The following is a 26,272-nucleotide window of genomic DNA, read 5'->3' on the forward strand; positions in this document are numbered from 1 at the left end:
TTAGTGGTCTATCTTGCTATAAGGTAGCCTCCTGCATAACAAATGAGGAAGAATCTAATCATATAGAAGGAGCTGGAGAACAAACCAGCACCCAGCCCCATACATTCCTGCATTGGTGTCTATACAAATTTTTGGGGATCTCAACTTTAGTGTATTATATTCACAGTGACCCACATCTTATTGGTCCCTAACCCTAACCCTAACCATAAAAACTTTTAAGTAGCCTAAGCTTGGCTTCGTTTGTACAGTATGTACAAAGGATGGGGGGCACCAAGATTTGTCCGTGCTTAGGGAACCAGTGAGCCTTAATCTGTCACTGAGTTTCACTGTTCACTTTTTTTTTGGTTGAATCAGAGCTTTTGCAGGAACCTTTTGCAATTGTTTGCTCGTCTGATAGGCCCAAACCGAATTACATCACTTCCTAAAAGTAACTGAACGTAGCACATCTTCCTAAGGCATCTTATACATCTACCACAGAAGCAGTAAGCAGGAAATGTACAAAAGAATGAGAGCAGGATCACATCTGCTTTAGAGAAGTAACATGAATAAGTACAACTTTTTGTTGTCCTTCTTTCTGTTGCTGAGTGGAGTATCTGACTTCCACGGTAAGTAGGAACATGCCTTCTGCATTGTTAAGAATAACCACGCAGACAATGTTATGCTCCGGGCTATAGAACTGTTTTTGATGTGTCACACCCAGAAAATCTGGTCCCTGCAAAGACTATACAAGCCTGCACCATTTCTTTCAGTGTTGTTTCCCAACTGCATGCTGACTTGTCTTTCCATGGATCCAGTTTGAACTACAAATCCAAGGTGTGTTAATCTGTGAATGAATTTTGTGTTTCTGTCCCATTGTTAATTGTGCTTAAGATATTAATTCACTTGGATTTTTTAAAACAGTAATGCCTGTATTCCTATTATTGTAATGCACTCTTAATAAATACAAATAATTTCTTTTTCTAAGTTGATTTCTAGGAAACATTGTGATATTTATATTTTAGAGGCAAATGAAACAAAACTGTCATGATCTACTAACATGACCGGTAGAACGTATATAATTTTAAGGAAGGATTAACTTCCTAAAATAATGTATAAGGCAAAGCTTGCTCTTTAAGTAGTATAATTTAAAAGATGTGCATTTAACTTTCAGAGAGGCACTCTGTCAAAGAACAACAAAAATGTGTTGGGTGTTTTTCTTCCAGATAAAAATCATTAGAAAATTCTTATATATATATATATATATATATATATATATATATATATATATATATATTATATATATATATATATATATATATATATATATATAATTTATATATATATTTCTAATCCATATATATATATATATATATATGTAACATTTTAAATTATGTATATAACCAAGTTTTTCTAATTTGTTTCCAAAGCAACAGACTGTAAATGCCATCATCTGTGGCCAGACAGATGTAGTTTATAATCTAAAATGTGCAGACTATAACGGTTGGGAAGACTGGAGCAAACATTTTTATATTAAAATATTAATTGTTTGCTTTTCCTTTTAATTTTAAAACAATTGTCTATAAAATACTAACTATACTCCACCTACATTAGCCAAATGCCTAAATTAGATGAATCATTTGATTTCCTAATATTTACAGATTTACCTCTCAATTGTTATGAATGAAAAAATATTGTCTAAAAGTTAACTGCAAAGGGCAAAACCCACCAGTCTGCTTCATGTCTTTCACTGCTGTAGATGTCATCATGCTTACCTGCTGAATTAGTTTCTGCACGTCTAAGCTTGCTGTTTAGTATTAGAGCATGTAGCCCTAATGCTAGATAGACAACTATTTTGTAGTTGGGACTATACCTTCAGGCAAAGGGTAGTACAAATCGAAACAGCAGTTCTTGAAGGCTATAGGAACTGAACTCCTGATGGGATGATGTCACAGCAATTGGTGGGGCTAAACTTTCTGACCCTTTTTTTGTATGAAATAGCTGAAATCAGATTTAAAGGCTGAAATAGGCATCTTATCACAGAATTCTTATATATTTATTTTGTTCCTTAATTTAGCAGGAAAGTAGAGAGGGACGGAGAGAAGCAGGATGTTTATATTTAAAATTAAGAATATAATATTCAGGTCATAAATACTTATCTGATATTGGTTATTTGTCACCTTTCAATTGTCATTCTCAGTAGCCTTTATCATACGTGAATTTCTCCATCCACGGTACTTGCAAAGTGATATACTGCAAACACGCAACTATATAAAGACCGAATGTATAAAAGTTTGTCCATGTTATCACCAAATTCTTATGAAAGATATTATAAGCTTATAAACTTTTTAAATTGCTAAAGGAGTCTCTATAAAAAGGAATGTTCAAAAGAATAACAAAAGATTGCAGTTCTTGCTCCAGTAAGCTCTAAATTAATTAATATTATTTGACATACAAATCAAGATAGTTTATGCAAACGTGGATGCAATTATATATGTCTTTATATGAGAACTGAAGAATATGTCATATCAGAATAGACAAATGTGAAAAAAAACAGATAAGAAGAACCCAAAAATTTCAAGTTATCTAGGTTTAATAGCATTGTGTGGCTCTGCATCAAACTGCTTAAATATATTAGATCACAGATGTCAAACTTGTAGCTGTCATGTGACATATCACAACATTTTCCCCCTTCATGGAGCTGAGATAGGCATGGCCTGAGTGTGATGCATCCGGCCCATGGACCACCAGTTTGACACCCCTGTATTGGATCAATACCATGGTTTGGGTCACTCCATGATGAAACACACTTCATTATCGATCTGTTGGATCAAGCTGAACAACTATTAGAGGTGTACTTGAAGGTTACCCATGTGAGTTACAAACCATTTGGAAGGTTCCTTTCTTCACATTCTGTGTCTTCTGAGATACTACCCTTTGCCTGAAATTCTAACTCCTCACCTATCCTCACTCCTCATGCAGAGATAAAGTTCTTAAAGTAGTCCCTAGTGAGTTCCACAGGCTTAAGATTGTTTTTCATGGGAAAAACTGCAGCTTCCACACATCTCCCTTTCCTTTGCAGCCTCTACTTTTCCCCATTTGCTCCTGGGGTTTGTGAGATCTTTAAAATAAGGCATGGAAGGCAGCAAGCAAGGAAATCAAAAGTAATTCCTCCTAACAAAGAACATGCAAAGAACAGCAGAATGAAGCTTATTGTTTTAGAAGGTAAACAAGGGGGAGGAGAAGTATCTATATCCGGTGTCTTTTCAAATGGACTATTTACATGACCTTATGCAAAAAAAAAAAGAACTTGAAACAAATATTTACTTCATTAAAAAAAAATCTTATTAAAGCACTGTAATGTAGTGCTGCATATGCATTTATTAATCTGGTGTTATGGTTTACTGTATTAAACAAAAATACCATGGATATCTACTTAGTCTGAAGGAGCAGCAAGTTTCATGTGTTCAATCCAGGTGGGTTCAGTCCAACATAAAGGAACTGAATAGTAGCTCCTGCCCGCTTCTAGTCACCCCAGATAATAAACAAAGAGGCTCTCTATGTGTGCAAAGAGTATTATCTGCATCTGGGACCTTTCGCCTCGAGAGAGACACATGCTTCCATGTGGATTGGAACCGTCCACTGTCAGAATTTTAGCTCACAAAGAAGTAATTGCTGATAGGACTAAATTTTATAAGCATGAATTTTTCTTTTCACTTACATCACTCCCTCAACTATTTATTTTTCTAAGAACAATACAATGATGGCTTTTTAAGGGCAGGAGATGTTGATTCACCTAGAATGTATATACCCAACTTGAAAGAAGGGTTTTATCTACCTAGACTACAAGATGATGCTGTCATGTAGCCCTTTCTGGCTTGTAATCACTGCCGTTGGGAACTCATAGGCTAGGATGCTTTGCCATGTTAATAATTAATTTCAGATGGAAAGCTTTTATATGTGGGGGAAATAGTGGTTTTATTTTTATTAAAAATTAATTGATATATTTATCTCACTTTATCACCACTATCCCAAGGCCAAGATGCATACAAGTATATTTTTTAGTTCCAAAAGTACAAAGATTGCAAAACAGGGTCACACATACACAAGTTTTTTTTCATATATACATAATACCATTAACATGTGCTTCACTGGTCTCCATCCATCAGTCTCCCAGGACTCATTGCAGAGCCTGTTTGCTCATTCCTATCATGCATTTCCTGCTGTTAAGAATGCATGCTCCAGTCTCCATCAGGCAGATGATCCTTAATGGCAGAAGGAAATCACTTGGATACAGAAAAAAGAGGACACACATTTGATTGGGATGGCACCAGACTGACAGGAAGAAAAAGGATTCTTCCTGTCCAGCATGAATAGGATTGAATGAAAATGAAGACGCTTGCCAGTAACTGGACTTTAATAAAGGTTTGGTCAACATTTTTCTTGGGAAATCTCCCTTCTCATTATTGCCAAGACTTGTCTGCTGCAACCGCCATTAGTCATTCTATAATCATTGCCCTGTCACAGTCTGGTGCTCTTTCTTCCTTTTACCCCTTGTCATCACCATGCATACCATCACAGCTGAGATCTTTATGAAGGGCTGGATTGATCAATCTGCAAGCAAGTATCCTTAAATGAGACTGGGATAAGGAGGGACAGGGGCATTTTAGTTGAATGTGTTTTTCCTTCTACATAGGCTCACTGTGGCACATCAAGCAGCTCTTAATTGCAGACTGTCTACTCATAATCTAAACACGTTTTCTGTATCCTGTACAGCGGTGGATTTGAAGCTGTACAGATGCAAATACATAACAAGACATCCATAACAAAGTACATTTATGGGTTCACCAGGTATCCTCATAACTCACATTTGTGACAAAGTTCTTCTTTAATGACCAATCCTTGTAGTAAAAGATGGTTATCTCCTAATCCATCTCGTAGCGATAGAAAGAAGCTGCCATGAGTTAGAGAGTTCAGGCAAAAGTGAGGAAAACCTCCCCCAACCCACCAAGAGTCAATTCAGTGACCAATCAGGATTACAGATGTGGTCACGTGACATGGACTACGTTTCCCAGGATACCTTTAAGTACATTTACCAAGATACATTCCCTTAAGGGAACAGCTCATAATTCCTAAGTAACTATTGAATTCCCATAGACTGACTGGGACAGCACAACAAGGAACAGGCAACCTGATGCTGTAAACATATTTCAGAGTTTGACCTCCATCTTCTTCAGCTAGGATGGCCAATAGCAAGAGCAATTGTGGGAATTCTCCAAAATACCTGGCCAACACGCAATTTTAGATATTTTCTTCAGAATGACATGACTTTTAAAGATGCCCATTTACTTATAGACAGCTTTGCCAAACAATTTATGAATTGGTTAGGTAGAATTTTCTCTACACGATATTCATGTAGTTGGCTTCTATTGAACACTTTTGGGATGAATTCCAATAAGTTGGCCAATGTAATTATAACCGTTTTAATTCACTCTTAGTGAATTCATTTGATATGCTGATTTCTGTGTCAAACAAAGATGGATAAAGTTATCCTAGCCATGTAGTCAGAAGTTCTTTAGCCATAATATTGGTATGTTGCAACAATCAACTGTTGCATTCTTTTATCTATCTTCCCCATCTCTCCCTAAGTATCTGGCATAGATGGGGGAGTGACAGAGCTCAGACTGAAGTTATTTTGGGAGCAATTAATTTGCAAAGTGTCTGAAGTATGTGTTGCTGTTGAAGGCAAGAACAAATATTTACTTCTCACCAACGGTAGCATCAAGCTTTCAGAATGCATTTTGAATTCAATACTTGGAGAGAATGGATTTATTGTCATGATGTATTACTGATTAATAAATCGGAATACCTTTTTAAAAGGGTTTTTTGTTCATTGATTTCCCCTTTTTTACAGCTCCAGCAGTAAACCTTTTGCTCTGAATTTGAAAGTCCGTTTTTTACCTGACTAATTTCAGAAACCATCTGTATTTGTGTGTGTACATATATACATACAAACATCCACATCCACGTGTGTATACGATTCATTTGTTTGTTATTACAAAAATAGTGGGAACCACACAATGTTCTGACCAAGGCTTCCTGAGACCGTAATTAAGCACACGCTTCGTTAAAACAACTCTTGTTTTATTTCAGTGCTGGGAAATATGTTCATTCCCAGCTTGTAATGAGTCTCAAACAGTCTTTCGAGATAAGCACCTGCCTTTCTCTCCTATGAATTGCTGCCAACAACAAAAGTGCCAAATGAACTATAAAAAAAACCAACTGAAGTAGAAAGTCCACACAGAGCTTCAAGGATTAATCTGAACAGAACAAAGAATTTTTGCTTCCTACAAAGGTTTCATCACCTTTGCCTGTCCTTTGTACCTTATGGGAATCCCCTCCAAACCTTACTTCTGAGCTCTTGCCTTCTAGCAGCTCTATGCATATGCACACTGGAAACAGGCTTCCCTTGTTCCTTTGCCTCGCTGCTGACAGACTCCGGAGGTTCTGGAGGCAGCACCCCACTCCCAGATGGTCCTGACCCCATCTCTGCATCGGACGCAGGACCCTCATCTGAGTCGTCTCCAGATTCCCGAAGTGGTCCCCATTCTTCCCCACTGTCTGATTCAGCTTCCATCTGCACAGGCTGCTGGCAAACCACAACACAATAATAGTACATATAAAACCAAATGAGAAAGGATTTGCTCACTAGTTCAGTTATTTAAAACAATCTATTTGGCATCTGAACATTTGTGTTTCTAATGTCCTAGAAAGAAAAGGGGTTGGTGGTAGAAATAAATCAGGTACCCACAAAGACTGGCTTGGCATGCCACCTAAACATTATTTGCTTTTCCTATTAATACCCACTTCTGTATGTTCTCACAGAAGATTCAAGAGAGCAAAGAGGGGCAGAACATAAGAAATAGTGGGAGTTTCTTCCATTGTTTAAAATACTCTTGCTTGAAAATGGATTGGAAGTAAACCAATGTGGCAAGGATTTCTTGCAAGATACTTAAGTAGAATGCAAAAGCTTACTTTGGGTGAAAAATATAAAAATCACAGAGACGTATCATTTGAGTGAAAAAGCAAATAATGCAATTATACTCAAATGCCAAATTAAACCTCAAAATGAAAGATGAAAAAAGCCTGTTATGTGTGCATGTTAACTGAAAAATCTTCCAGTAATTTTCCTGCTAGTTTTTTAATTCAACTTTTTGTCACTGTCTACTAATTTTTGTACAATTTGGGTTTAATTTCATTTTCCTGAATGCTTTGTAGTTATTCATAAAAAGAACATTCAACTGGATTATTACCTTAAAGTTTACCCTTTGAGTCTTGACCAAACTTGGTGAAAATGAATATCCATTGAACGAGGAAATATGAATCATTACATAATCAGGGGAAGATAGTTGCAAAATAAATCTCAATATGATAATTTAATTATCAATAGCAGTTCTTGAACAATTATACTGTACTCATCCTTACTTTGTCAGAATGTTAGAGATCAAAATATAAATATTCACAATAATATTAATAGATAAATAATATTGGTTATGTTTTTCCTCTTTTATAGAGTCCGTAACTACAATGGCAGATCACGAACAGTCTGGTGATGGCATACCGTTTACTGTGGCCACCACAATAGGATCTATTAGTTCTGTTTTATTTTCAATTTCTGCTAATAAATCGGAAGAGCAAAATGCCACAACACCCACTGAAACTGAGGATACTGCAATGGAAAGTACTTCTGCCACAGAAATGAACGAGGAAGAGTCCGGTTTATATACTGCTGTGATAATTGGAGTTTCTGTAGTGTTGCTCTTAGTCCTCTTGATTATCCTGGTCATCTTTATTGTAAAACGTCGCAAAAAGAAACAAAGCCAAGAAGGTAAATATTAATATCACTGGGTAGGGAAATAAGGGTCATGTGGGAGAAAATAGCATTCATGCTGTAAAGGGAATGTCCCAATTAGATTTATGTCTTATAAAGCCCTCTTAGCTTAGTCAGCAACAGTATAAAAATCCTTCTTTCAAGTATAAACAGGTCTGATGTGTTATCATTGCAGTTTGAGTTATACAGGAAGAAAAAAAAACTAATGAACTATTTTATGGTAGTGCAAAACACATAAAACCACTTCTATCTAGAGCATCTATCTCTGCTATGGGTACTAGCCTCATTTACTTCTATGATAGAACAGGCTTCCCAATAATCCTACACTGCCCAAAATTTTAGTAACGGATCACAAACAAAAGTTTTTTTAAAAAAATGTTCTTTGCAAAAGCAAAGAAAATCTCTCTTATTGTTGATAAAGTGCACTCTATGGCTATCACTTCACAAATGTTATATGTAGAATCTCTGAACAAGTTGTTAAGCAATGCTCCATCCTCACTTTTCTTGGGGATACCTATGATCTGCCTTTCCAAAAAAATCTGGGCACTTATGGGTCCTAACAAAATAAGACAAACAGAGAGTTTCTTTTCTACTCTTCTACTCTTTCACCTGTATACCAAAGTCATCCAATTTACTTCAGCTATTAATTTTTACCTGGGATTAAAATCTATCTCCCTCCCTCCCTACATCTTAGTACATCTAATATTTGCATACCCAAGGGTATGCAAGTGTGGCAGGGCTTTAATCCCCCAATTTCCAACCAATATGCTTTTGGTGAGGAGTAGCACTCCCAACTTCTCTGAGAAGCATGGCATAAGGCAATTCCTTTAGCAGACAAATGCAAAGGTGAGCTGAGTCAAGTAGAATCTTGTTTCTTAGCTACTCATTGGGGAGTGCCTTGGAGTCCCCCAGAGCAGAATGAAGGCACATACTAGAGTATTTGCTGAATAACTCATAACTGAATAACTCATATTGGACTTAACTTGAAAAAAAATAAAAGCGATGGAGAAGGGATCACGCCAGTCCATTCCCTGCAGTGCACTCTCATACCATCTATGTGATCATTGCCTTGACACTAAGGAGTCCAAGAAAATAGGCTACGGGCTATTGTATGCAGGGGACATTATTCTGTTGAAGAGGCCTGATAGGGTTTCAAAAGAAGTGAATAAAGATGTTAAACTACAGGGAAATATAAATTATGCCAGTGTATGCCCTTTCATTTCATTCTGAAAGGGAAAAAGATTTTAACTACTATTTTTCTATGAGCCTTGGGCTTTGTTCTGCATTTGTTTTTATCAAAGTTGCAGACAAGTCATTATAGGGATATTTCTTCTACTGTATAAATGTGCTATAGGTTATTTAAAGTTTCTTCACCAGTAACATTGGTGGATAGTTTGCATGCGCTAGCCTTTCCCAATCTTTGGTCTGCTAATGTGTTGGATTTAGTTCCTGTGATTCCCATCCAGCTGGCTTAAGCACATCTCTTTTTTTTCTTCCTCAGATGAGCTAGCAAGTGAAAATGGTAAAAGGTAAGAAATTTATAGGCCTGCTTCTTATCATTCATTATTTATATTTTAAAGCTGGCACAGGAATTCTGGGTATTGAAGTCCAAAAGTCATAAAGGGGACATAGTTCCCCACCTCTTGCTTTAGAGTTATATCATTACTCTCTTCTTTCTATAATCTGTCCTATCTAATCATCGGAACCATAGGTCATAAGTTCATCTTTTTACTGTTTTATGCAAAAACTCAAAATCCTTAAAGGTTTCCAGTCAACAATAAATATAGACCAGGGGTAGTCCTTGTTTAATTACCAGTCACTTAGCAACTGTCTGAAGAGATGATAGACTTCTCCAGAGCTACTTACGACCTATTGTGGAATCCTGATGGTGATATACACACACATACCTATACTCTGCAATGATGTGTGGTTGCATTTTGGTAAGGTGACCAATTGTCCTCCTTTAGGGAGGACAGTCCTTCTTTTGTAAGTTCTGTCCTCTCTTGAAAAGTGTCCTCCTACATATCTTCCTTTTTGATATTTGAAGACTAATCTGTAAATCTCTGTGTTTGATTGATGCCGATCCAATCCATTGTGTGTGATGTGACTTATTTGTATTTGACATGACGATTTGTCAAGGCTCGGTACAGTGCGGTGAGACGTGATTATGAGATGCATGCGTTCCACACAGGAGAATTGTTTTGAGAGAGTGTGCCACGCACAAGAGAACACCAGTGGCTTTATTTTTTTCCTTCAATTTATTTCTGTCCTCCTTCTCATTGTAAAAAAGTTGGTCACCTTAATTTTGGGTGCTTAGCAACCAGTTCATATAGATTGCAGTTGCAGCATCCTTCAGTCATATGACTGTTTTTCTGCATATTTTTCCTGGTTCTGGTGTTTATTTCTGGTTTCCAGCAAAAAAAAAATATCCATAATAGTGACAGCCAAATCTGGCCCTAGGCATGCATAAATTCAATAAATTGAATTAAATGACTGAGGCAGGAAGATCATTTTATTATGATTTATTCAGAACATTCTGATAAAAAGAATTCCTCTCATTCAAAGAGAGAACCTCAAGACTCATCTTACATTCCCTTTTATAAGTAAGACATGAAAAGAAATTACAAAAGAAAAGTTGATTGGATAGGACAAAAGTATCTTCCCCTTTGCATAGGAAATAATTTACATGAAGTTAAACTTATCACATATTTACATCCATAATACCACATTTAAATGAGCTCTGACAAACAAAGGGGTTAAAATTTAAGATATTAATGAAGAAAAATGCCATAAGGCTGCTTAGAGTTTACAAAGAGACAAAGCAGTTGTCAATTAATATTAACAAGCTCTGTCTTTTATCAGAAACAAACTACAGTCATCCTATTTAGACATATATGATCCTATTCTATTCTGGGCTGGAGAGCCAAGATTGTTTTATCTTGTAGTTTAGGAATGCTAGAAATTATCAATCCATTCACCCAGCAACAGAATAAAGATGTTTCTACATTATAATCGGCCATTGTTTGATAAGCTACTGATCTCAAATTAAAAGAGGTTAAAAATCAAATTAAAATACAGGAAAAATCCATGCTATTTATCAAGTACAATAATACTATAAAGTCCATGTTGTGTGGCCCCTAGAAGAAAATATGTTTGTTTAACAATTGCTGTATTTGTTAACAGCTGATGCATTCACTTAATGACCACAGCATTAATTTTACAAATGCTGCAAAAAAAGGATTGTAAAATCAAGGCACAGTAATGTGATAACCTGCTTAATGGCTGCCTTATGACCATAATTCTGGTCTCATGATCATAAGCTAAGGACTACCTGCATTGACTTTTCTCTAATCAAACAGGTCAATTTCACCATCTCAGCAAGTTCTATCATCTTCACCAACTATTCCTCCATTGTAGGTACTGCCAGATCTTTCCATCTTTGCATGTACAATAACCCCTTTATGGTTATCATATATAAAAACAACACTCCATGATTTTTCCCAACTGTTTAACCATTAGTCTCAAGAGCTAAAGTTCTGTTTAAATTGTTCAGCATTAATCTTCATAATCCTCTGAATCAATTTACACATTTATACCACAAATCTAGCTTTTTTGCATGTGCACATCTACGTATCTTATGATATCTATGTTCTGCAGTTGCTAATTCAACTGCAGTGTAATCTAATTAATAATATTTATTTTTCCAAACTAAAGCCACTTAGCTATCCTTGAGCATGTGTCTGATATAAACAATTTTATTGGAAAACTAAAGAAGAGCAATTGTAAATTGCCAGCTTCAAAATATTTTGTTTTCTTATTCAGTCCTATTTTTGAAGAAGATACACCTTCTGTAATGGAAATTGAGATGGAAGAACTGGATAAATGGATGAACAGCTTGAAAAAAAATGGTGTGTATTCATCCCCATCTGACTTATGATTTTTTTTTTCTTCCCTGGTATGTCTGTCTCTGACATTGATAAATATTTTAAACAGTTGTAGATAATACACATCATAAAATGGGAGCAGAAAGATAAGCTCTTTATTTTAAGAACTTTAATTTTTAAAGAAGAGCTAATACAAAAAGATGTCCTTTACATAAATTATATTTTATTCTGAACATATAAATGTTTGTGATATTTTAAAATGAACCTGGTGTTCGTTGAAATTAGCGGGATTTTAACGTTAAAGGGAGGCCATTGGTATTAATTTATAATATACTTTACAACTGATTCACAGCTTCTAGAGCTTTTTCTTCAGTTCTCTCTTTGGGATAATTCTGCAAAGTAGGCAAGGACCATTTGGGGCCATTTGTTTAGATTTTTTAGATTGACTGCCTAGCTGCCATTATCTGGAATGGAAGATTTTTTTCCTTCATAATTTCCTCTCTTTGATTCTAGTCCAGTCTGGAAGCAAAGACTGCATATACAATTATATTTAAGATGTGTTTCTTGGATTCTTTATTTTAATCACTAAGCATGTTTGTCTCTTTCACTGGATTAAATCAAGCTGCTTGAAAGGGGGAATATAGGATCAAGCTGTTTGTCCAAGAAAGACATTAACAATGTTTGGCTCTTAGAGAAAAATGACAGAATAAATCAGGAAAGGAGAAATATATGTAGGCATCAAGACTTTGACTGAGTACTGGATCATTTGTTATGGCAATCTGATACAGCCAACTCACCATGGCCAACCTGCTACAGCCAACTCACCATGGACACTTGTCACGGCCAAATTGCTGTAGGACAACTCACCATGGGCAACTCTCCACAGCACAACTCACTGTGGGACAAGAGTTACGCTAATATCAAAGAAATGAATGGAATCTTTGAAGAAAGGATGCAAAAGGACGGACAGAATGAAATGTAAATGGCAAAAATTAAAATTATTTTAAGTACTTTAAATAATTTAATAAATTTTTTATTTTCTTTAAATAGAATTATGAAATTGTCCTGCAACAAGCTGGCCTGGCAAGTTGGCCATGGTGAGTTGGCTGTGGCAAGTTGTTCCATTGCAATCCCAGGAGGATGACGGGCTTAGGATTTAGTGTTTAGTTTAATTTTTATGGTTTTTACTGTTTGTGGTTTCATTGTTATTGTCAGCCACCCAGAGTTGTGCTCTAAGATGGGCAGCCATAAAAATCTTTACATTTGTAAAAAATTGTAAGCAAACAAGCAGAACAGAGGTTTAGAGTCCCCCTTCTAGCCTCCCAACTTCCTGATAGATTGGATTATAACACTCATCACTCCAGTTGAGTTGGACTGGATAGCTAGCTATGAGTTTTAGTTCAATAGTTAATACCCTGCACACCAAGAATCTAGTTTAGAATAAATCTAAAAAGACCAGACATGCAAGGAGGAAACTGCACATGTCAGGTAAAATTCATATGCAAGTTGTGCAACAACATTTACACTGGAAAGTACAGTCCATATAAAACTTATCCCTTGTGACTTTGCACAAAACTTATCTTCTACTCAATGGCCAGAATTTGATTGCTTCCACTCTTCCCTTATAGTAGGACTGAAAATATGCACTACTTGCAGTTCATTGAATATGTTATATTATTACTTTGCACAATTTATGTATTATTTGCATAAGAGAAAGCAATGGTGGCTGAGTATTAGTGGATTATTAAAATGTGCATTATTGTTATCAATGTGACCCATTTGTAGCAGATACCCATACAGACAAAAATCTGTAGATACAACAAAAGTTGTATGTATGCAATTTGCTCCAACTAAGACTGGAAATGTATAAATCTCTTTCTCTAGTTTAATATAGATCAATTCCACGCCCTGACTAAAAAATGTGTATGCTTAAAGGTTCACAGTGAATATTTGTTCTTTTTTTATGGTCATATGTCCAGCCCTGTTTGTCCAATAAATACTGAAATGAATACTGATTTATGATAAATCAGGCTTGAGAAGGCATAATCACAGGTCTTGATTAAGCTGTATGAAAATTAAGCCTCAGTTTGCAAAAACAATCTAATCCCTCATTTGTTTGTACAGCATTCAGAAACCTGGCATCTCATTTTCTAACTGAGCCAGAATAGGAATATTATTTTAATAAAGTGACTCACTTCCTTGCCTTCCTGTTTTATGAAACTTTATAAAGCATAGATTGACTTGAAGACTGAATTACTAAGAATTTCTATAAATTTGGGAGGGGGTTGTAGCATTTTCATTTGCACAACCATATTGGTACTAAGGACATACTTAATTTGAATTGGAACTAAGGACATACTTAATCTGAATGCCATATCAGGACATAACTGAATTGGACTGAATTTAAATTCAATTAATTATATATAGTTTAATGTAATATTTTGCATACGTTTAATCATTTCTCCCTTTTGCATTATTTTAATTTGTAATTTGATGATACTTTGCAAAAGAGTTCTGAGACCATGTACAAGATTTCTGAAGTTGCATGCTTATAGAGCTGCAGTAGTAAATTATTCAATTTTCTGATACTGCATATATTTTTAATTGTATTTTTCCTCTCTCCAAAACTTTCACGTCTCTTCAAAGAAATAGATTTCTAGTGCTCAACAGCAAAATCCCATGAAACACACAATTACATTGTGTACACCTAAACAAGCCTTATATAAGAAAACTGGTAGATAGTCCTGCTAGGTTAATCATTTTGGAAAACCACAAAATATCTGCACCTATAGCATAGATAGGACATAAAATGGAGTAGTATATAGTTTTACACCAAAATAACAAAAGGGTGAGATTTTATAAAAGCTGAGAGCTTTTGTTAGGGTTAGGTAGGTATTCATTGTATGCCTCTACACTGCATACAATGCAATGCCACTTATCTCTGGTTGGCAACAATAGCACTTGCCAAATAATATGAATGACAGTAAGTCTGATCTTCTACTATATGGCAAAAGATGGAATGCTAGGCATTATATGTGATAGTACTTGCCAGTGGTTTGATATCTGTCTGTCTGTCCGTCCGTCCGTCCATTGATCCATTCATTTGCTGCCCATGTTACCACAGGGTAACTCTGTAGACTCTCAATGGATTTTGAGCATTGGTTTGCAGCATCATACTTGACAGGTCCTGCTAAGTCACAGCATAAAATCCACAAACTCCACAGCAAGAGTAAACCAACGGAATACAGATATAGCAATTCACAAACATACAATGGACAGTTTATTATTATCCATTTTATTTTTAGCTGGTTGGCAAAAGCAAAATGCTGGAGAGGAGAGCCGTGCACAGAATGCATTGCGATAAATGAAACAAAGGCTACCATGGCTTCTGAGACATTTTTAACATAGCCATACTATTTTTGAGGGGGGAGAGGTGGGAAAACCTATATCTACATTCTGCAGGAGCCCAGACACTGCTATTCCAACTGAATTGCTGTCCCGCCAATTCGCAAAACTAACAGTTCATTGTCTTTTCACAGGAGAAAGTGATTATTTGCCTCCTGTAAAAGAAGAGAAAGATTCTAACACCAACCCAAGGTACTTATAATTCTCAGTTTCTAAAAATGACACTGTCAGTAGATCCACAATTGCAGAAATGTTACCTCTTCCTCTTTCCCCTTATTCCTTGATATCTCGCTTGTGTCTAATTTAAAAAAAACTGTTTTCCTCAAACCATAGCCTGTACAGGCAGTCCTCGACTTACAACAGCTCACTTAGTGACCACTTGAAGTTACAGTGACTCTGAAAAAAGTAGCTGTTTTTCATAGTTATCATGACCATAGCCTGCCCATGGTCATGTGATCAAAATTTAGATGCTTGGCAACTGACTCATATTTATGACGGTTGCGGTGTCCTGGGGTCACGTGATCCCCTTTTGCGACCTTCTGACAAGCAAAGTCAATGGGGAAGCCAGATTCACTTAACAACCAGATTACTAGCTTTTCAGCTGCAGTGATTCACATAACAACTGTGGCCAGAAAAGTCGTAAAATGGGGCAAAACTCATGTAACAAATGTTTTGCTTAACAACAGAAATTTTGGGCTACATTGTGGTTGTAAGTCGAGGACTACCTATATTTATTTTGGCTCCTTCAGAAAACAATCTCTTGTGAGATTGAGCAGAGGCTTCCTTGTGTAAATGGTCTATCAGAAATGCCATTGAGATTCAGGTCACAGTCCTGCTTGTTCCTTAGTTCTGTAATGATTGAATTGCAACAGAGCAGTTTTCCATGGTCAAAACCAACTCCGTAGTACTAGGAGAAATGGCATTTTTCTTTTCTTCTACTTCCTTCCTGGGCTTTCTAAACCTGAGAATTGGGGGAAGGGCTTCTAAATTAGTTTTGTGAGAAGGAAGACCTAAGATGAGGTTCTCTGGGTTGCTATAATAGTAAACATGTTAAATGAACTTGCATCCGATTGTGCAAGGCATAGAGATAAATTTCACTTTCTTTCCAAATGCTACTTATAGTATTATTGTATAATATGAAAACATAATTTAAAACATGCTCTTAATTTTTTTTCCCTCACTGTCAATGTCCAAGAATTTTACAATGGCCTTTACAAATTCAACCCTTAAACTTAGTGCTACAGTTCTTTTCAAGGTTATTGAAATATCATTGTATTTGAGAAGGCAAATAAATCCAATTTATTTTCCCATCTTAGTAACATTTTCAAGTGGAGAGTTCAGCAGAATACACGGGATGATGTCCCTGACTATATGGTTGATTAGAAAAGCCAAATAAATGGAGAGGAAAGGAGAAAGGAAGAATGACTGTTACCACTAGATGGCTCTACCTTATTGTAAATGATGGTGCAAGTATAGGCTCATATACTGTGGCTCTAATTCACAATACTTGCATGTTTTGCTAAAGTAAAAGATGTAGAAAAATAAGCCTCTCTGGGATAACTGCAGCACGAGAGGCAAAAAACAAACAAACCCCTGAATAAAATCTCTGGGTAGGAAGATCTCTGACCATTTGCTCTAGTGGAGAGGTCTACGATCTAGTGCATGTCAGAAATCCTGGAAGTATACTCATCACCCACACCCGCATTTGCAGTCCAAACACACCTAGTATTGCTAGTGAGAGTAGGAGAAGAAAAGCATGGACAACACAATCAGTTGGAAAATGTTGGGAAAGTGTTGGGAAAGATTAGCTATTATACCACATTTACATACAGTGTGCTCTCCTGTGACCTGTAAAAATATCCTATGAGTTTTTTTCTAAATCAATCTTTTAAACACAATTTCTAGAGCTAACCAAAAGAGTTATATAAAAGTTCAGTCCAGAGTAATCAAATCAAGGCTTGTATTCTATAGTCGAACATGAAGGCTAAGATATGTAGAAGTAATCAATTTAGAGGCAGTTACTACAGATTTTAAAATATGGGCATTTTTTTTAAAAAAAAGCTAAATAAAACTTTCAGCATTACAGCTGAGAAAGATGTTTAAGGGTCAATTTGCTTTGTTTTGCTCCTTTCAGAGATAGGCAAGTATTATTATTATTTTTTGTATAACAGTTGAAAGCTAAAACCTTTTGCCATATTACTGAACCTCATCTCTCTTTTGATCAGTAAATTATTTTCTATATTCTGCTTGATATCTTCTAGCTCCTGGCCATATGACTCTGGGACACATTTTAGATATATAATTACTAATATGCGTATAGTTAGATCACTACAAGCTATTGTATCTGGGGTAGGTGAACAAAATAGGAGGGAGTATTTGGTAAACAAAAAGAAGAAGTAGATTCAAGAGGGGATCTGACATGTGGAAATCTTTTTTTAGTACAGAACCCCACAGAAATATGGTAACTCTATAACTAATGAAATATTGAAGGAAATATGATTAATTTTATATCACAATCATAGATTCCTGGAAGAGAGCTATGGGTTTCAGACTGGCCCAAAGTTAAAGTATTTTATATATTTCTTTTGAGGAAAAAAATGAAGAGTTTCTGAGAAAACAGATAGGGAATCTCTTCACTCAATCTTAAAAGAACAACAACAGAGTTGGAAGGGACTTTTGAGGCCTTCTAGTCCAAGACCCTGCTCTAGCAGAAAATCCTATATCATTTCAGACAAATAGTTATCCAATCTCTTCTTAAAAACCTCCAGTGTTGGAGCACCCACAACTTCTGGAGACAAGTTGTTCCAATGATTAATTGTTCTAATTGTCAGTAAATTTCTCCTTAGTTCTAGGTTGCTTCTCTCCTTGATCAGTTTGTGTGCAAACATGGAAGATTACAAACCCTTTCTTGTTAGATTTCACAACCATTCTCCTAGTTGCAGCAAATCCAGAATTCTGTTATTCTGTATGATAGAAGATTCTGTGTAATTTGGACACCGATATTAATACATATATTCATGGCTTATATTTAATTAATGACAAATAGCCTTGAAAATATGAAAATAAAAATCTCAGTTAAACATTGAAACTGACTGGCCATAACCTAGTTAGAACAAAAAAATAAAAAGTGAGCATTCAAAAAAAGAAACTTTCCTCAGATGTTGAGATGAAGTTTAATCTTTTAAAAATTTTATACAGTGACTGTGAATCTTAAGATAAAGAAGAAATTATGTGAAATAAAGGAAGAAAAGCAGAAGTCACATTGTTGCTGAGTTCCGAGATGCTCTGGATATGAAATATCTTCATCTCATCTGATCATTTGTTTCTTTTTCTTTGATGGTTTTGTTTTATATATTGATAACATTCTGAAAGATGGAAATCCTGAAATCAATTTTTAACACTGTGATAGTGAGGAAGCATTTGTAGAGAACAATATTCTTCCAAGTATTTCCTCGGAACATTTTGTTGTCTTTACTCTTTTTATTGACACAAATGATATATTTTGTAAGATTGTCTATTACAGCAATGCCTGTAAAAACGATGGTACTGTGCCCTTCATACTAATTTCCTTGCTCTGGAAAGCAAATTTCACAGTTCTGAAACACGATGCTTGGCATCGATTTTGCTGATGGCAATCCTTCATGGAGATTTGTACAGATGAGGGCAGCAGAAATGAATCTTGTACAGAGAATGTTTCACAACATTTCAATTATTTCAGTACAACCAATAGATTTGCAATAAGCAAGTGACCAAGAGTATCTATGGATAGGGTCATTATACAATTTAGTCATTAGATGACAATGGCTTTTATCTGGGAAGAATCTGCAGTTTCCTAAAGCTTAAGTCTCATTTCTTGATTGTATGTTTTCAAAGCCTTTTATCTTAAGAATCACAGTTTTCATAGCACACAGAGTTTTAGTGCAAATTTCAGCCATGGATCTGCGCAATGTGTAAAAGCCACTATTGGTACAATTTCCAATCTCTCTAAGAATAGGCTTTTTAAAATTAAAAAATAGTTTTTAATTAAAAAAATATTTAGGAACTACACCATAATTGGAATATGCTCTGATGGAGGCAACCCTGTCCATGGTAATTCACCAGTTGGCATAATGTTCTTTCAGTCTGGGTAGAAAAACCACACGTGTGCCAAACTCAAAATAAAACAATTCACCTTCTGCCCTTCTAAAATACTAGAAAGTGGTCGGATGTAGAAGAGTAGAAGAACCTGTGTGTGTGTGTGTGTGTGTGTGTGTGTGTGTGAGAGAGAGAGAGAGAGAGAGAGAGAGAGAGAGAGAGACATTAAAAGAAGGATCAGGCTAGAATCCCAAGCAAACTAAGTCTTACTCCTCCTTCAATTCTGTTGACCCTTATCTAACTCCAAGCAGGTGTTAACAGTGAGTTGAAGATTCCTGTGCATAGGCCTGATTAGCAATAAATAAGTTTAATTAGACTTTCATGTGTGGACCTGATCTTTTGTTCCTGACATAGGATAACTTTTGCTATATTTAATACGTTGTTCAACACCTGTGCTCAGTAGGAAGTGCTCTGGGTGTTTTGTAGGAAAAAAATAACATAAACACATTGACAAATTTAAATGAAGCATTTCCAAAGGTTTGCTAGTGGTGCTAGGAGAATCTCTTTTGTTGCCCCAACAGCAGATGTGAAGTATCTTCCCTGCCTTTGGACGATGACATCCTCTGAATAAGAAAGGACCTATCATGATTAGAAATGTCAACTGCAATCTGTAAAAATATAAGAATGTCCACGTTCCCTATAGCTTATAGGAGCTTTATCATACAGATGTAAATTCTTACATGAATTCATGTATTTAACTCAGTTTTGTATTTATAATGTAGCACAATTAAGGAACACTACAAAATACAGTGAAAAATAAATTAGAAAAAAGATACTTATGTGGTGTACACTTGATTTTATTCCTAGGATCCACTTTAATGTTACTGTTGGCCATCTAACCCAATATATAAAAGCCTGGAGATACATCTAATATTGATTATGTTGAATGGGAATTTAGCAGCAACCCTAAATTCCCAAAGGATAACAAACTGGGGAGACACGGACTTTCAAAAAGAGCAAATCCTTATATTCTTGATAGATAGCATGCCTATCAGGTCAATCAAATATTTATTCTCCAACTCAAGAGTATAACAATATTGGGTTAAGTAGTCTTGAACAGACATAGGGTAGATTAATTGTGGAGTTTGCATAATTAGCTTGATCTTTCCCCAAATCCCTGAATTAAAAAAAAAATAAGACTTGATGCAAGTTATATTTTGCTCTTCCTTAATTGCTATGATGAGGCTCTGACTTTGAATTGACTATCACTGCTAGGGTAGAGTTTCTTATTTATCACAACACATTTTCCCCCTCAGAATGACATTGCTCAAAATGCAGTAGCAAAATTGCTATCAATCCTGCAGGAAACAATTCAGAAATCCCTGAAGAGATCGTTAAAAGGGTATTGGCATTAAGACTAGAAAATTTTTGCAAAAATCAAGGGCAGCATTTAGCCTTTGGATTATGTGCCAATAGGCATATTTTAAAAAGTCCTGTGTCCAAGACAAAGGAATAGATCAAGGTTAGGCCAAAAGTTAAATTAAATGAAATTAAAATTTAATTACGAGTAAAATTATTACTTCCAATGCATTTAATCATTTTCTTTTTTATCATATTACAAATGGGCAATAAACTTTGGAAGAGCTCCGCACTTTACATCAGAGCTATTAGCAGTCTTATGTAGTCTATGACCAACAACTTTAAAAGAGGAAAGGTATAATGAAACATGAAACTCCTGTCTACTGGTTAAAAAGGCCCAGTTGATGGAGTAATAGATTTGAACCAGTAATATCTAGATTAATATTTTCAGTCACGTTATTCACTGTATGGCCCTAAATAATCAAAATAAACTATGCCTATGCTATAGAGTTGTAATAAGGGTAATGTAGCTTCATTTTACTTTGGTTGCCTTGATCTTTGGGAAGGAAGATATATAGTAAATAATTATAAACAAACTGGGGAAATAAAATGTTTAAGTATGCAAGCCTGTATGTAATCTGTTTTCTGTCACTTTCACACAAGATTATATGTGGCTTACAATTATAAAAGTGTAAAAACAATAATTTATTCAAAATACACATTAAAATCTGATCATTGCTTCTACCCAGGATCCTTGTGAGAAAATACATTTTTAAATATAGTTTTTAAATATTAGCAGAGTGGGAATCATTTTGATCTTGGGAAACAAACTATTTTAATGAATGAATGACAGACAGCTCTTAACTAGACTACCTTCCATGCCCTGGACTCATGATCTCTCAGGTTGGGTAGGCAAATCCAACATAGAGTGGTACCTTGGTACTCATTATTAATTGGTTCTGGGAGGCTCAACGTATACCGAAAACAACGAATGCCAAATAAATTTTTCCCATAAGGAGTAATATAGTGAGTCACAAGGCAACCGACACAGACAAGTTCTAACTTGTGAGTTGAGAACCAAACATATTTGAATACTGGGACAAAATTTTTGCATTAAAATGCATTGAGTACCAAATTTGATGAGTTTCACAGCAGTTGAATATCAAGGTACCACTGTACTGCAAATCATTCCAAAAATAATGATGACTCAAGCTATGAAAGATTTAATAATGAACAAGTACGTCATAGATAATGCTTTTAAATAAATTGGTACAAATCAGCAGGTGGATAGCCACATTCTGTTCCAATTGTAGATTCCAGGTCATCTTCAAGAGCAGCCTTATGAAGAGTAAACTGTAGTAATCAATTAAGAGATGACAAGGACATCAGCCATAGTTTACAGAGTCCCAAAAGCAAGGAAATCCCAATAGCAAGGTATTACTGAATTGTTTCTGTCAGCTATTAAACTATATCATTGATTTCCTCCCCAAATCTTACATACAGTATATAAATACATATTTATTATATACACAAATGCCTCAACAATTTGGCAAGATAATTGAAACATGCTTAATAATCATTTGATAACATTTGTAGAAATCATGTTACCTGTAGTATATCCATTTTTTATTTACAGCTTACATTGTAATGTTTTTGATGAAATGTTTTATATTGTAATCATATATGTGTAATATAAATAAGAATAAAATATTATTTTATACCTATGTACAATGATTTTCTTCAACACACCAGTGCTCAATAAAAAGTGCTCTGGGTGTTTTGTAAGGAAAAATTAACTTAAACATATTTAGAAGTTTCAATGAAGCATTTCCAAATGTTTGCAAATGGTGCTAGGAGAATCTCTTTTGTTACCTCAACAGCAGATGTGAAATATCTCCCTTGCCTTTGGACTATGACATCCTCTGAATCAGAAAGGCCCTATCATACTTTGAAGCCTTAAACTGCAGCACAAGACACAAGACTCAGCCCCATGTTCAGAAGCTTCCAGAAGCCTCCTGAAGAACCCCAGAAACCCTTCAGCAGATTTTCTATATTGCTTTCCTTTTAAAAGCGTGAGGCTGAAAAATGAAGTGAAGGCTCATCAACAGTTTAGACTCCTTAGGCACTAGAGCTAATCAAAATAAAGTCCGCGTTATCTAATATAAATCTTTACTGTGTGGAAGAAAGCATTAAATTATTGCTGTAACAGAATAAAGCTCAGTCAGCCCAATTTATTTGCTGCTCTCCAAGGTCCTGGGGGTTTGGTTTTGCTCTTTCCCTTTTGTCTGTAGATTCTGCCCTAACCTTTCCTGAAGCTTTAATTACTCCTTCAAGGGTCACGGAGTGAGATTTATATTTGATATTTACGAATCAGATAGAAAGATAAAATTGGTTTAATGTAAGGCATCTTACATATTCCTTAGCCAATAAATAAAGGTAGCAGGGAAGGTAGCCAGCTGGGTGACTTTGGGCCAGTCACTAACCCTCAACCCAACCTACCTCATAGGGTTGTTGTTGAGGAGAAAATAGGAGGAAGAAGGTGGATACATTTGCCATCTTCAGCTATTTGTAAAAATAATAAAGGTGGGATATAAATAAATTTAAAAAATGTTGTGGACTTCGTCAGCTAAAGAATTCTGACTGGCCCAGGATGGAAGCTTTTTGTATACCATTTCAATTATCATGTAATAGTCCACATGATGGAAAATATTGAGAATTGCTGAATTAACTTATTAACTCATTAAAATTATTCCTGATCTGTAGGGCCTCAGGCTTTGCTTTTTTCTGTGGCACAGTTCTTTTGGCATCTGAAGATTGCTATTGTATAAGGCTTCCACCTCAATGAATATGCCTAGTTAATCTACCATTAAAGAAATTACATACCTCTGAGGCTGGGAAATCTATATTGAAATTCAGAGAATAAAAACTCTGGTCATGATGAGAGTAATGTAATTCAGTCAAAATATATAGTATTAAAAGATATTTATTATAGTGATATAATTGGCAAATTACTGATTTCTTTAACAAAAATCAGGGATTACTTTAAACCCACACACTGTCAAATAAATATGTAAAGCCCAGCAAATATATAGACAATATATATAGGCAATATACAAAACATATAGTTAATATATGTTAATGTAGTATGTGCTACCTGCTCTAATATATGCCAGTGAAACATAGTCTCACAACAGATACAAAAGCTACAAATGGAGCAAAGAGCCATGGAAAGATACATGCTCAGCATTACAAGACAAAATAGAAAAACCTGCACATGGAATAGAGAACAAATGAAATCATCAAGGGAGTAAAAGAACGGAAATGGAAATGGGCTGGTCACATAGCAAGAAGAACTGATGGCAGGTGGACCAAGGCAGTCATAGAATGGATCCCACTTGATAAAAAGTGTCTACAAAAGAGACTGAAAACAAGATCGATCAACAACACCAGCAAGTATTGTGGGCCTAATTGGCAAAAGAAAGCTCAGGACTGTATTGCTGAAGTGGCCTTCATCCTGCAGTGAATAGACAATGGCTAAAATGATGATGATGATAGCAATAGCACTTTATTTACTGCTTCACAGTGCTTTAAAGCCCTCTCTAAACAGTTTATAGAGTCAGCATATTGCCTCCAGCAATCTGGACCTCATTTTACTGACCTCGGAAGATAGAAGGCTGAGTCAACTTTGAGCTGCTGAAATTCGAACTTACGAACTGTAACTTATGAACTGCTGACAGCCGGCAATCAGCAGAATTAGCCTGCTGTATTGCATTCTAACCAGTGCACCTCTATGGCTCATGATGATAATGATGATGATGGTGATAGTTAAAACAACTATCTCAAAGTGTGAAAGTTGTTTTACTGCAGCACATAAACCTAATAATTAATTGCACATAAAAATACGCGGGAATCTGGCCCCTATAAAGAAAAACTGAGCTTGTATAAGACAATAAATTTTACAAAAACAAATTCTATTGTTTGTGAAATATGTCTTTCCCCTTTGCTTTTGAAAACTGAGTGGAAAAAATGTCTGCAGTGTAGTTCTGTCTGTCTTTCCTTCTGCTCATTCTGAATTGATACTATTAAATTGTGGTAGAATAATAATTCAAACAGGGCCAGTTCAGAATTTAGTGAAGATGTCAGCGTCACAGCAAGGTTGTGCCTTAGAAGTTGATTTTTAAAAAAAGTAGAGTGTGTTTTAAGAGCATTTGTGATTGTAATTTTCATGCCATTATTTCAGAAATTTAGATGTTTCAGAGGCTTCATCCTAAACGGGAAAGATGCTAATTGGTGCTCGAGTGTTACAGTTGCTAAGAAACCTGTGCAGTTACCAGTGATGTGTAGTAAGAAATAGTCCTGAAATTTCATTTTTTAAGGAACTCTCTTTTAGTCCAGCGGAAATTGGGCAGCAATCTCCCACTGAAAAGCTGTTTTCTTACCAACCACAGGCAGGAATCTTAAAGCATCACCTGGTCTAAACATTGGCTTGAGCTGTTTGTAACATAGCCCACGCATTGAGTAAATTGCTTGATCATTTTGCTATTGTTGTCTTGTAACTTATGAATTGCATTTGATTAATGGATTAATCAATTGATTTCTTAATTACTGTAAATTTAGAGCTTTTGATATTTCAAGTGGGTGATCTGAAAGTGTTTCAATTGCAGAAAGGATTAGAAATAATTTATCTTCACCTTGCAATGGAAATACCACACCCAGAAAAAATTCTGTATTTTTTATAATTTGATACCACGATTTTGAACTATTTGGGAATAAATAAAAGCTTCTTTGGTATTAACTGTTTCCAGGCTGCTATAAGAAAAGTCTGATAACCCCATTTTCCTTTTGATTACAAGGTACAAGTAGTTCTTGACTAACAGAGGTTCATTTAGAGACCATTCAAAGTTACAACAGCACTGAAAAAATTAACTTGTGACACTTTTTCACACTTATGACCGTTGCAGCATCTTTGTCGTCATGTAATCAAAATTCAGACATTTGACAACTGACTCACATTTATGACAGTTGCAGTCTCCCAGGGTCATTGAATCACCCTTCGCAACTTTCTGACAAGCAAAATCAATGGGGATTCACCTAACAACCATGTTATTAATTTAATCAGCAATGATTCACTTAACATTGTGGTAAGAAAGGTCCTAAAATGGGGCAAAACTAATTGCCTTTAGTGTTCCTTAAACTTTGCTCACATGTTCCAAGGCATTTTTAATTATTTTTCTTGATAATATTATTTTATGTGATCCAATAAAAGTCAATCATTACGTTACCGAATATGTCAGTCAGGACTCTAGATGTTAAAAATAAAGTAGAGAATATTATGTGTATAGATGATGTCCTGCATTTTTATCCTGGGTATTCCTGAAGAATGTTTTAACTATGCTTAATTCCTATTTGTTTAAAAGCAAAATATATTAAAGTTTATTATAAGGTAAAATATAAAAATAAACAAAAAAAAAAAGAAAGTTAAAAGCAAGAAAGATATGTGCAAAAAGAGATACAAAAGAAATAAAAAGAAGAGATTTCCAAGATTTTGCAATGCAATAGAATTATAGCCTCAACTTTTTGTTTTAGATTTTTAGATATTTCAAGTCTTTTCCATATCAATAAAATCATTCTAATCATCCAAACCTAAAATAAGAGTTTTATTTTTTCACTTTTGAATACAAAA

The 26,272-nt window shown here is 35.3% G+C and overlaps 1 protein-coding gene across 18 annotated transcripts; it reads left to right on the forward strand.

The window, feature by feature from the left end:
• The first annotated feature begins 416 nt into the window (after positions 1-416).
• TMEM154 (transmembrane protein 154) lies at positions 417-25,389 on the forward strand. Of its 18 annotated transcripts, XM_087936023.1 has the most exons (8): positions 489-605; positions 3,059-3,201; positions 7,550-7,864; positions 9,369-9,396; positions 11,227-11,280; positions 11,690-11,775; positions 15,291-15,348; positions 19,812-20,065. In XM_087936023.1, exons 2-8 carry the CDS (start codon positions 3,180-3,182, stop codon positions 19,855-19,857), a joined length of 609 nt encoding a protein of 202 aa, XP_087792149.1. In that variant the 5' UTR covers positions 489-605; positions 3,059-3,179; the 3' UTR covers positions 19,858-20,065. The 18 variants fall into 18 exon arrangements, with proteins under 18 accessions (XP_087792142.1, XP_026553599.1, XP_087792155.1 ...); XM_087936016.1 differs by lacking the exons at positions 3,059-3,201; positions 19,812-20,065 and adding an exon at positions 22,470-24,549 and having other exon boundaries at positions 417-605; XM_087936018.1 differs by lacking the exons at positions 3,059-3,201; positions 19,812-20,065 and adding an exon at positions 22,473-22,653 and having other exon boundaries at positions 466-605.
• The last annotated feature ends 883 nt before the right edge of the window (positions 25,390-26,272 follow it).

The sequence above is a fragment of the Pseudonaja textilis genome, chromosome 6 (assembly GCF_049901715.1).
Source record: "Pseudonaja textilis isolate UNSWEBS1 chromosome 6, rPseTex1.2, whole genome shotgun sequence".
Classification (NCBI taxonomy): Eukaryota; Metazoa; Chordata; class Lepidosauria; order Squamata; family Elapidae; genus Pseudonaja; species Pseudonaja textilis.

Excerpts from the sequence above, each read along its gene's own strand:
- TMEM154 (XM_087936015.1), top strand. The coding sequence starts at position 542 with ATGAATAAGTACAACTTTTTGTTGTCCTTCTTTCTGTTGCTGAGTGGA. Across the intron at positions 7,865-9,368 it reads AAAGAAACAAAGCCAAGAAG|ATGAGCTAGCAAGTGAAAAT; the intron begins GTAAATATTAAT and ends TTTCTTCCTCAG. Across the intron at positions 11,281-11,689 it reads TCACCAACTATTCCTCCATT|TCCTATTTTTGAAGAAGATA; the intron begins GTAGGTACTGCC and ends TTTCTTATTCAG.